The sequence below is a fragment of the Halichoerus grypus genome, chromosome 9, assembly GCF_964656455.1.
Source record: "Halichoerus grypus chromosome 9, mHalGry1.hap1.1, whole genome shotgun sequence".
Lineage (NCBI taxonomy): Eukaryota > Metazoa > Chordata > Mammalia > Carnivora > Phocidae > Halichoerus > Halichoerus grypus.
Window position 1 is genome coordinate 104,884,645 of NC_135720.1, and position 12,433 is coordinate 104,897,077.

The window sequence follows — 12,433 nt, forward strand, 5'->3', positions numbered from 1 at the left end:
GGGTCAGTGATCAAGGGTGATGCGGATAAAGACGGGGAGGGGACTGGGATGGGGGAGAAAAGGGGTATGAGGTGGGACCCGTCCCCTGTACTCCGGAAGAGGATATTACCATACCCCCTGAAATGACCGACTTCTTCCAGGATTAGGGAAGGCAGAGAAGATTCTGAAAGCCTCCCCAGACTACCCCATGAAGGCCATCCATCTCCCTGACCCCTGCCTCCCAACCATTGTCCTCTCTACTGAACAGGTCCTGGACTTTTTGACCTTCAAACATGTGCGTGCCTGCAGGGCACACACACACCCTCAGTCTCTCTCTCCTCTGGCTACTGCAGAGCTTTGCCCGGCTCTTTCACCCTCACCCCTGCTGATGCTACCTCGCTATTACTTGACTCTGCTAAAGTGATCCCATTCTACAGGCCATTCCGTCCCCTAATTCTCATCCCCCCCCCCCCCACACACACACAACCTGGGAAGGGGGAAACAGAGGTGACAGAAGGGACTCAGACCCACTGCCCCCACCGGGGAGCTTCTGCTGGGAGGAGGAGAGCATGGGGGAGGTGCCACACAGGGGAGGGAAGTCAGTGAGTCATCCGCAACTTTATTATCCACATTTGATTTGTACAATCTTTGCGCTTGGAAATCCACGACAGAAAGGCCACAGTGTGATGCACCCAATTGACAGAGACCTGTCTTCTCCCCAGCCAGGCCCAGCCCACCCCCACAAGCCCTTGTCCTCAGCACACAGGGAGCCTTCCAGGTGCCCTCCGAGAGTCCCCATCACTCTGTGGCTGCCCGCAGGGGTCACATCAACGCCCAGGGCCACAAGAGGACCTAATAGGTCCAGGCTGAGCCCCATCTCCCATCCTCCCCCACCCCGCTGAGGAGTCCAGAGCCTCCAGACCCGTGGTCTTTCCAAAGGATGGGTCATGGGCTGCAGCCACCTCCTAGGGGTGCCTGCTCTCCAGGGACTCCTTCCAACAAGCAGGCGCCACGCCGAGCACCAAAGGGGGCTTGGGAGTGACTGCACTTGTGTGCCTGTCTGGGCAAGCTAGAGTCTGTCTGTGCCTGACACCCTCTGACAGTTCGGGAGTGCAAACATGTAGATGTGAGGGTGTGTGTGAGTGAGTGTGTGTGTGTGTACGTAGTCACAGCTGCTAGCAGAAGTTCTAATTAGAGAAACAAGAACATTCAGTGTAAAGTTTAATTTTAGAGATTAATTTTCTGGTTTTCATTTTCCCTGGCAATCAATAAAGCTACCAAGAAAATAGACCAAAGAATCGCTTTCTCTCTAAGTCTGCGCGTGTGTGGAAGGTGAGGCTGTCTGTGTAAGAAGACCTAGGCAGAAATGGTCAATACAGGCAAAAATAATAGTAGGGGGTCCCCTGTCCCCTCCTCCTAGCTCAGGCTCGGTCTCAGGAATGGGCCTGAGGGAGAAGGAGCTGAGTCCCTCCCTCCTTGGAGCTGGGAAGTAGCCAGGCTGCCTCCATACAAGGGCAGGACATCCCGGTGCCAGCTGGCCAAGAACTGGGGCCTGCGGCCACGGCTCACCACCTGGACCTCACAGATGTCCCCTCCGAGGAAAGAGGGGTGCTCCAACCACCAGGGCCCCTAGGAGCACAGACTCGGGGTCCAGGCAGGCTCAGTGCTGACAGGCAGGTGGCCATGGCTGCCCAGGCCCACGGAAACCTAGTGGGCAGCTATTCCCTCCTGCCCAAGCCTCCCCTTCTCCCGCCTCCTCTGCCTTCCCACTCAGCCATCTCCACAGGAAAGCTCAACCCTGACGGACCATGGGCCGTGGTGTCCCCACAATCTGTACCTCCCAAGTCCCCCACGGAAGGGGGACGGGGCGCCAGAGATGTTGCATAGGTGACCGTCATGCCCTTGGCAGGTGTAGGCCTGGCGAGGCTGGAGGAAGGTGGGAGAGGAGGCTGGAGGGAGATGGGAGAGGAGGCTGGAGGGAGATGGGAGAGGAGGCTGGAGGGAGATGGGAGAGGAGGCTGGAGGAAGATGGGAAAGGAGGCTGGAGGAGGGGAAGGAGGAGCTCATATGGCTCAGGCAGTGAGGAGCATCAGGGGTGAGCGATGTTGGCGGCCCAAGGGTTATCCTCTCCAGCTTGAAATATGAGCTCACTCCCTGGGCACTGAGTCTGCTGGGAAAACTTTAGCCAGGGGAGCTGGGAGGGCAGGGGGTTGTACATAGACATGCACACTGAAGCACATCAGGGTGGGAGTGGGGGGGGAGAAAAGGCCGTGTCAGAGCTTTAGAACAGGACGTGGGACCAGCGCCCTTGGGTGGTGGCAAGGCGCCCTTTTGAAGACCCCGGGGCACGCTGCAGGGCTTCAGCTCATGGGATAGAGGAGGACAGATGGGGTCAGGCAAGATTTAGAGAATTTCTGCCTCTGACCCTGCCAGTGGAATTGAGTATTTCTCCAGTCGGGGCTCGTGAGGACATCCTCAGCCCTGCAGAAGTAATGTGTGGGGACAACAGCTCTTCACACCACCCCCCACGAGTCTGGGGAAGGCAAGGATTGCCCCAGACACCCCCACCTTTGGAGGTCCTTTCCATCTCCCTCCACTGCCCACTCCCACCTGCTAGGAGAGTTCCCCTTTGTCACCCGGGTCTGTCTCCCACTCTTCCCACCCAGGCATTCACCTTGACCAGCTTTAATGAACACGCGGCGGGGGGGTATGGGGGGGCGGTTATCTCACCCCCTCTGAAGGGAGAGCCCTCCCAGAACCCAGGTCAGGAGGCTGCAGAGTTTAGAGACAGGACTGAGGTACATACCCTCCACATTTTGCCTCCCTCCTCCCTGGGCAACTGCTCTTCAGGGCCAGAGGGCAAGAGGGAAGGGAGGAGAGTGACGCGAGCGGTGTGAGCACAGTCCCTCCAGGACCCATACTCCAGGGACCCAGCAAAATAAACAGCAGTGAACGGAGCGGCAAAAAGGAAACCCCGATGTTTTGGGGCCAGCGCCAAGAAGAGGAGAGCAACATTTGCACGGTTTTGAGATGGAGCATCGGGGCTGACATCCGGCCTCAGACCCACTGAATCCACTAGCAGGTTGGAAGTCAGCCCTGCTGTTCACCAAACCACCGCCCCCTCCGTAGAGAGAGGCCCTGGTGGGGCCAGGCAGCGAAGGAAGGAAAGCCCCCTCCGGCCTCTAGACCTCCCCAGCTGCACAGCGAAGGCCTCGCCCTTGCGACGGGCCCCACGCGGTGCCACAGCACAGTCGCCGCTAACAGTCAGAAGATTCATTGAAAGGCTGAACGGGAAATCTCGAGTGTGCGAGTGTGCGTGGAGGAAGGGGCGGTGTCCCCCTAGGAACCGAGGGGCGGGGCTGGAAGAGCCGACCGTGTCCGGGCGGGGTTCCCCGGAGCCGCCCATCCCCTCCCACCCGTCGGTCTCTTTATGTACAGGAAAGGCGGGGGGATCCGAACCCCATCGGGGTCCGTCCCGCGCACCCTCGCCTCCCTGCTCCCCGCGCCGTGCCCAGCACAGCCTCAGTCACCATCACGACTCCCCCCACTACACGCCAGGGGCACGGTCCGACGAGGGGCAGGAGGGAGGACGGTGGGCCTGCCGGGGGGGCAGCGGGGGGGGGGCCGGAGGTCACAGTGAGGTCTCTACGCAGGAGCCGTGGCGGTGCAGCGGCCGGTGGCTGTGGCCCAGACACCCCTCTTGCCGGTGCACGATGAGGACCGGGAAGTAGAGGGCGTCGTGGTAGGGCGGCGGCGGCCCGGCCTCCTCCTCGTCGTCGTCCTCGTCGTCCCCCATGCTGGCCTGGCTCGACAGGCGCGTCTGCTCGGTGGGGCAGCTCGCCTCGTTGACGCTCCCGCTCCGGCTGCGCCACAGGCAGCTGCGTCGGGAGCCGTAGAGGCGGCCGAGCGAGAAGCGGCTGCCCCCGCAGCCCGGGCCGCCGCCGGGCCCCGGGCCGGCCCGCGGGCTGGCGCAGATGCTGAGCGCGCTGCGCGAGAAGATGGACGAGCTGCTGACGGCGCGCTGGCAGTGCTCGCAGCTGCGCCGGTACGGGGCCACGCCCGCCGCGCCCGGGCCGCCCACCCCGCCGTAGCGGCACGCGGGCGCGTAGCCGCCGCCCGCCGCCCCCGCGCAGCGCGCCCCCAGCCCCGCCAGGTCCATGAGCACCGCCTCCGAGTAGCTGGGCACCAGCTGCTGGTTGGAGCGGATGTGCCACTCGAGCTCCGTGCTGTCCACCGTGTTGACCCGCGGCAGGCGGTGCGTCAGCGGGGGCAGCAGCTCGTCGCTGGGGCTCAGGCCGCCGCCCGCGCTGCTCGCCGAGCCCGGGCCCTCCAGGCCGAAGAGCTTCTCCACGTGGTAGTGCGCGTAGGCCGTGCGGTACTCGGCCAGCACGCGCAGCGGCCACGACAGCGTGAGCAGCGCCGCGGCCCAGAAGGCCGACGAGCAGGCGTACCACGGCGGCCGGGCCGGGTCCGGGAAGGCCACCATGAACTCGCGGAAGTCCACGTTCTTGAGGTGCATGCCCTCGCGCGCCTCCATGTAGTCGTCCAGGCCCTCGTTCTCGGCGAAGAAGCGCGCGCGCTGGCACAGGTAGGCGTTCTCGGCCTCCACGCTGGCGAAGCTGAAGCACTTGGTGAAGCGCAGGCGCGTGGCCGGCGCCCCCTCCAGCCCCACCAGCGCCTTGGACACGTCGCGGACGCCGCAGCGCGCGTAGTCGAACTCGGCCTCCGCCACGTGCGTGTTGACGCGCTCATGGTAGACCTGCGGCGCCGGGGAGGGCGGCGGGAGTCGCTTCTGTCGGCTCACCCTCGTCCGCCCCATCGCCGCTCTTGCTGCCCGCTCAAACCCTAAGCCTGCCCCGCTTTAGGGCCCGCTTGGAGCCGGGTAGGATCTTAACATCTGCTTTACAGAGCAACGCAGGCCCTCAGAGGCATCCATTAGAGAGGAGGATGGGCTGGAAGTCGGACCTACCCGGGTGCACGCTAATTTTAATTAAGCCCTGCTTCATCAGGGGGTCAGGCGCTGGCCCTGAACTGCCCGTCGGGCTTGCCCGACCTTTTTGCCCCGTCTCCCAAGTCCCACGCTGCCCCTTCTTCCCTTTTACAAGTGTGTTCCCAGATGGGCCACGGAGGGCCCTGTCGACCGGTCTCTGTCTCTGGTCTCCCTGTTCCCACCTTAGCTCTCACCCAGCCCCCTCCATGATTGTCACAGGCCCCAGGCTTCTGTTTACCCATCCCAGCACTGAGACAGAGATCACTCTCCACTGAGAAAATCTCCTCTTCTTCCAGGGCTCTAATAATGCCTTCTCCTGGCGGGTCCAGGAAACGCTAATTAGCCCCCGCCCCCACCCCCACCTCTGCATGGGGCCTCCCGTGCCTACCTCCACCTCTTTGCCAGCAGACTCCCACCTCTGGGAGCCTTGGACTTGGGATCCAGGGCCCTGGGTTTGAGTCTAGCACTACCACTTAGAAGCTGCAGACCTTGGGCAAGTCATTGAGCTTAGGATTCCTTACCTGTGGAAAAGGACCTGGGAGCAGCCACCTCACTGAACGGGTGAGAGCGTGCTGTGAGAGAGTGCGTGTGAAGCCATCTCCGACCATTAAGCACTAAGCTGAGATCCTGACAGACCCTGGGGCCAGACTGCCTGGGTTCAAATCCCAGCTCCACCACGTACTAGCTGTTTGACTTTGGGCAGGGTACTTAACCTCTCCAGGCCTCAGTTTCCTCATCTGTAAAATGTGGATAGTAGTTACCTAACTCATAGGGTTGTTATGAGGATTAAAGAAATGATTTGGTATTTATGATGTATGTCGGGCAGGGCCTGGCTGCTACGTGTTTGCTGTCATTACTATGGTTGGTACTGCCCTCCTGTTTCAGGGTCCACAAGAGCTCACTGCTGCCTGAGTTCCTCCCCCTGGGGGCAATCAGTCAGGGTCCCAGTGCCCCCCCCCCTCCAGCCCCTCACCTGGGTGGTGGTGTAGGCGTCTCCATTGCGGTATCGGGTGACCTGGCGGGTGCGGCGGACATAGTGGTAGCTGATGGCCTTCCACCAGATACAGGGCGTGGCCTGCTGCATGCGGCCCACGCGCTCCCGCACGCTGCTCACATCAACACGGTGCTGCAGCTCATGGCGGGCTTGGCAGTGCCAACACTCCACCAGGTAGACGGCGTACAGCATGAGCAGGAAGGCCAGGGGGATGTAGACATAGCCGTTGGAGCAGGGGCTGTCGTGGTACATGAGGCTGTTGCCCTGGTAGGCGCTGCTGAAGGTGAGGCGGGTCACCGTGGTTACGTGGCACCAGGCCACGGCCCCCAGACAGCCGTACATGAGCAGCGAGAGTAGCAGGCACTTCCAGTGGGACTCACGGCAGAGGGACTTGGTGAAAGAGGGCTGGATGGGACGCTGCTGCTCACATGGGCGGGGGAAGGTCCGAGATGATTGGGAGTGAGACAGAGTGGCAGAACCCGGCACAGAGATGGATGGAGGGGTGGAAGCCAGCATCAGAGATGACAGGCAGACAGGGTCATGGAGAGAAGAGGTTAAGACCGAGATGGGAGCCGAGGACCAAAGATAAATGCAGAAATGACCCAGAGTGAGGCATGGGGACAGGAGAAGAAAACAGAACACCAATACAGGGAAGTGTGGAGAGAGACAGACACCCCAAAAGGCAGAGAGGGATCAGAGCCAGAGACGGAGGGAGGAGGCCCCGGGTGGCAGAGAAGACACAGATGGATAGGATGGCACCCAGAGAAACAGAGTCCAAAGACAGACATAAAGATGGCCATGAAACAGGAGGTGTGGATGGGGAAGACAAGGGAGGACAGATAGGCATCAGCGAAGGCAGGTCCCCAGCCAGGACTCCTTCCAGGTGTTCCAGGAAAGTGGGGAGGGACCCACTGACATCACCTTCCCACTTAACAGGTGGGACCCTCACATCTTCCTGATTCTTTGAGTCCTGGGTTCTAGAGGAGCCAGTCCTCTTTGACCCATCCACCTCCCTCACAGACAATTAGTCTCATACCTCCTTTGGAGGGGTGGGGGGGTGCCCAGGAAACCCCAAGCTCTGACTCTCCCCACAGTCTGACCCCCAGGCCCCCTGTAAGTCTCCTTCCTGGACCCTAACATCCTTCCCCTGTTCTAAGATGAGAAGAAGAGGACTGACATCTCTGAGTAGAAGGCAGTCCAGGAGGAGACATCCAGAAGGGCAGAGACAAGTGGTTGGGGAGCGGGGCTGTGGGACCACGTTAGTGGGGTAGGGAGGAAGACGTTTGCAGTCCAGTCATTTGTCAAAATGATTCTTGGGGCTCTCTGGGGGCCTGTTAAAGCACTTGGCCCACTCCATCCCACGGTCACCCCAGTAAGTTGTTTACACGTCTAGAGTGGGTGCTCCTGAGGGCAGGGTCTCATTCTCTGCATCCTGGGTGCCCACCATGGTGCTGGCGCCCAGCAGCCACTTAATAGATGAGAATTGAGTTAGATTTCTGGTGGTGGGCTGTGCTTTCCCACTCCTCCTCCCCGCTGTCTAGCTTTAGGAACCCCCCCCAACACACACCTCCCCCCACTGAGATCCTGATTTCCTCCAGTTCCCCAGGCCTGACCTGGAGTCTAGCCACGGGAAGGGAGAAAAGGGTAGAAAGGAAGGGCACAGTCACAGACAGTAGGCCCTGGACCTGGTGTGAAATGCGAGGAAAGATCTGGAAGTGTGGTTGGGTAGGTGGGCTAGGCAATAGCACACAGCATATACAAACAAGATGAGGGTACATGTGCCTTCCCGGGAGCCTTGTCCTTGGGGGGTGTGTAGATGTGCACCTCCGTGGGCCCACCTGAGTGTGCACGTGTCCCATTGACAGCAGATCTGAAAGGGTCTCTACCTGCAGGTCTGTCCCTGCCCATGTGCTTCTGCCCTAGTGCAGTGTGTATGTGTGTGCACGAGTGTGCTTGGGAGATGGGGGGAGGGGAGCAGTGCTACTGGTACCTTCCTCAGTCTCTTTGTTTCCAGGTTCAGAGGACTGAAGAGTAGGGCCCCCAATTAGGGATATGCTTATTTCCAACACTCTGAAGGATTCCTGGGCTCAGGGCCCCCCTGGGAGTGGGGGAGCTTCATGGACATTGGGGGAGAGAGGTGCACTCACACACTCCCAGTGACCCCAGGGGGAATCGCCTCTGTACACATTTGACCTTCTTAGGACCACAGCTCAGGTACCACCCCCATTTCCCCATGGTACTCTCCTGCCTCTGTAGCCCCTACAAGTCGCCCTTCCTGGCCTTCAAGATAGCATCCCCTCCGCCAAACAGGATTCCTGCCACTGTCCCCACCCCATCCGCCCGGGGTCCGCGAGGCTCCGCCCCTAGGCCCCTCCCCCTGCCCAGGACCCCCCCCCGAGCCCCGCCCCCGGCGCAGCCCCTTCCCCGCCACCGCGGACAGCTCCGGCCGCCGGCGGGGGCATCGGCGCGGGACTGCGGCTGCGGCGGCCGACTCGGGGTGCGGGGCGCCGGCCGCGCTGCGGCGGAACCGGCGGGGGCCGCGCGCGGCGGGGGATGGGGGGCCAGGCTGCGGCCGCGCCCGGGGAAGGGGCGCCGCCTGTTCTCACCTCCTCTCGGGCGGGGCCCTCGTCCGCCGCTGCCGCCGCCGCCGTGGGCTCCTCCGGGACCCCGGGGCCGCCACCTCCGCCGCCGCCGCCGGCGCTCTCTCCCGCGGCCGAGCCAGGGGGGGACATGGCGTAGAGGGGGTGCGTCGAGCTCAGGGCTTCCCGGGGGGCTGCCGGGGGCCGAGGGCATCCTGCGCGGGCCCTGGGGAGGGGGCGGGAGGGGGCGGGGCCCTCGCTGCTCCCCACCCCCCGCCGGGGGGAGGGGGCCTGGAAAGGGCACCGGGGGTAGGGGGCTAGGGGCTGGGGGGTGGGGAGGCGGGCTGGGGGGCCGGGCCGGGGGGGCCGGGGCCGGGGGCGGGTGTCACCTTGAGGCCCTCGCGGCGCCGCTCCGCCTCCCGCCCGCTCCCGCCGCCGCCTTTTGTCTGAGCCGAGCTGGAGCCAGCGCGCCCCCCCCTTCCTCCCAGCGCAGGAGCCCCGCCCCCGGCCCCCCAAACTCCGCCTTCCTCAAGCCTACCTAATAGCCACCCCCCAAAGAGGAGAAGCAACAGGGGCTCCCCGCACCCCTTCCCCACTCCCAGCCTTGCTCACCGCACCACCACCCCCCATCCCGGGAAGATCTGTGCAGCAACTCCTTCCGTCCCTTCTCGGTGGAGGGGGCACCAGCGGTTCAACCAACATCCCTCCCCGTCGTTGGTTCCCGCAAGTTCCTGGGGCCGAGGGTGGGGAAAGGAAATTGAGCCTTGGAACCCTAGGGAAGATCCTTATTCCCAGTTGGGTGGTAACGGTTAAGGCGGGAGCCAGCCTTCAGAGGCCAGACCCAAGTGAACAGAGATGGAATCGGGTGAAAGGGAAAGGATTGGAGCTAGATGTGAGAAAGGACTAACAGAGGGCAGAGGGGAGGACATTGGAATGGGGCTTCACAGAGCCATTTTCCTTCCCTAAAGAAACAGTCCCAAAGAAGCAATGAAGCGTGTGCATTGCCCTAGGCTGGAGATCAGGAAACCTAAGTTCCAATTCTTAATCCTGGCTCTGCCATTAAGGGGTTGTGTGACCTTGGGCAAGTGCCTCCCCCTCTTTAAGCCTTAGTTTCCTCATCTGTGCCTTGAAGAAGTTGCCTGGACAGTCTCTAAGCCTCTGCCCTTCTTCTGTGGGTGTAGGAGGCAAAATCATAGACCCCAGGCCAGGCTGAGTGACTGCAAGTAGCCCACCCCTTCCTGCCATCCACCCACACTGCTTCTCCCTGTACTGCCTGGGACCGGCAGAAAGAAAACTGACATGCATTCATTCATTCCTGGATGCATCCATTCAATAAACAGGCATTGGCTACCTTCTGTGTACCCTGTTCAGAAATGAAACATACAATATTCTAAGAGCACAAAGTCTAATGGGGAGGGGGCAATCATTATGATAAAATAGTATAAAGGCTATGCATATTCAATCTGTGTGTACACACTGTGGAATCCTACTGTGTGCCCTGTGCTACATTAGAGTCTTTGACATATAGTAACTGGTCCCCCATTTACCCACAAGGAACCAAGGTATAGGGAGTGTGAATGATTTACTAAAGGTCACCTGCTAGTATTCACAAAGCTAGTCCTAGAATCCAGATCTTTCCCATTCCAAAGGCCATGGGGATATTTGTGGGTAGGAAGTTAGCTTAAGGCAAAGTTTTGGAGAATCTAGTCTTTGGGACGGAGGACGAGCGCACCAATCTGCTGGGATTCTCACCTGAGGCAGAGTAGCCACAGCCTCTGGCCCACCCCGCCCCCCCCACACACCCACTCCTGGTCCTGCCTCCATTTTCCTATTCTCCTCTTTCCAGGCAAAGTGAAGGTGGCCGACTGGCTGCCTCCTGCTTCAGAACCATCCAGCCCGCATGATCCTCCACGGGTCAGTCATTCTGTCCTCCAGACCCGAACAGAGGAGGGGTGTGGTCCTGAAGAGGCAGGCCTCGCCCCCTTTCTCATGGCAGAGGAGGAATCTCACTTGGTGGCTAACTCCAGTGTCTCCCACCCATATTTTGTGGGAAGCCCTGCCTCACATCTAACTCCAACCCCTCTTCTGGTCTCAGCCGGTTCCACCTAGTTCAGTCCTCACTGCAGACAGAGTGCAGAGTTCCTAGCCCTGCCGTTTCCTAACCCAGATAGGAGGATCACACTCCCCATTTAGTTGTTGTAATCTTGCTCCTGTTCCCCACGCTTACTGCCTGCCTGTCTCCACCTCAGGGGGGCTTTGGAGGAGAGCTGGCCCAACTCCTTTTGGCCAATCCCAGAGCTCCCAAGAGATAAAGGACCCCTGACAACCCCCCCCCCCTTCTCCATTCACACACATCACCCTTCCTTGGAAGCTCAGGGGAAAGAGGGGTGAAGGGAGGGGGCGAGGAAGGAGCCAGCTGACCAGCTGGTCACCATGGCAACAGGGCCTGTTTCCTGAAGAAGAGCCTGGCTGGGGTGGGTGGAAGCTGGGAGTGGGGGTACTACAAAGGGAACCAGAAGAAAACAGCGGAGAGAGAAGAGGACTGGAGGGGCCGAGGAAGCAAAGTCAGGGCCCTGACCATGCTGAGGCCCGAGTCAGAGTCCCCAGGTCACCCTTCCAAATGGCACTGTATGGTCCCTCTCCCCGTTCTGAAGTATCCCCAGAAGGGCTTCCTGTCAGAGTGCAGGCAGGGTCTGGAAGCAGCGAGTGACTCAATGCTGACCTCATGTGGCCAGAAAAGGGGCTGCTACACACCTGTTGGGGTTCCGAGCGAGACGCAGGATTGAGTTGGGATAGGTTTTTCCTTAAATTCAGCCTCTGTCTGAAGGAAAGGGTGGTCACTGCATACTCCTGAGTTCTTGTGTCCTTGCGGTGGGTTCAGACGCCCCAACTCCTTAGACCTTCATAAAGGAAACAAAGTTTCATTGAAAATGTTTTTCAGGGGCGCCTGGGTGGCTCAGTCGTTAAGCGTCTGCCTTCGGCTCAGGTCATGATCCCAGGGTCCTGGGATCGAGCCCCACATCAGGCTCCCTGCTCCCCGGGAAGCCTGCTTCTCCCTCTCCCACTCCCCCTGCCTTTGTTCCCTCTCTGGTTGTCTTTCTCTCTGTCAAATAAAACCTTTAAAAATAAATAAATAAATAAATAAACAAATAAATAAATATAAATAAATAAAAAGAAAATGTTTTTCAAAGTTTTGGATTAGGGACAGGAGAACCTGGCCCTGTCCTTCCTGACTGGTTTGATCTTGGGCAGTTCAACTCACGTCTCTGGGTTGCAGCTTCCCAACTTTAAGATGGGGATGTGATAGTGCCAGATCTGAGCCCATGTAGTGTGGGTCTGGAGTTCCTGACTGTATTTTTGCTCTAGCCTTTGAAGATGAGAGAGGAACATGTCAGGGGAGGAAGTTGCGAACATCTGAAATCACACTGACCTCAAGGGAAGGAGATGCCTCAATTTCCTTGGGCTTTCCCCTCGTGGCTTCTCACTGCCTCATGCTCAACACATCCTCTCCACTCTGGTTCTCCACAGGGATGAAGAGCAGTGGGGCATCTCCTCCCATCTGCCCACCACTCTTCTCTCTTGACTCACCCCTCCAAGCACACACACTAGGTACCTCTCTTCTCCCCAGCCCTCTTCCCTTCCCCTCACTCCACTGGGTAGTCCACCCCGCTGTGTGCCCCCACCGCACCCTGTTCTCACTCCTGTCTTAGCACAAGCACTCTATTATCATTGCCAGGGAGATTTTTGAAGGGACCATGGGACATTTTTGAATGGGGGTAGGATTAGTGGTTGTTGGTTATTACCGTTACTATGATACTTGGTTTTGCTTCCAGCAGAAAGACCAATGTCAGGCATATAGGAAAAGCCCCATACATGTTTGTCAAACAGAGG

The 12,433-nt window shown here is 59.9% G+C and overlaps 1 protein-coding gene and 1 long non-coding RNA gene across 2 annotated transcripts; both read right to left on the bottom strand.

The window, feature by feature from the left end:
* Positions 1–578: 578 nt before the first annotated feature.
* Positions 579–8,749, bottom strand: TMEM151B (transmembrane protein 151B). Its single transcript, XM_036082754.2, has 3 exons — positions 8,570–8,749; positions 5,943–6,383; positions 579–4,738 (listed from the first exon to the last, which is right to left on the bottom strand). The coding sequence occupies exons 1-3, from the start codon at positions 8,693–8,695 to the stop codon at positions 3,611–3,613; spliced, it is 1,695 nt and encodes a 564-aa protein (XP_035938647.1). The 5' UTR covers positions 8,696–8,749; the 3' UTR covers positions 579–3,610.
* Positions 8,750–8,914: 165 nt separating this feature from the next.
* LOC118529808 (uncharacterized) lies at positions 8,915–11,940 on the bottom strand. The gene is made up of 3 exons (XR_004914314.2): positions 11,805–11,940; positions 11,297–11,442; positions 8,915–9,273 (listed from the first exon to the last, which is right to left on the bottom strand). It is a non-coding gene; the product is annotated as an uncharacterized LOC118529808 (long non-coding RNA).
* Positions 11,941–12,433: the final 493 nt, after the last annotated feature.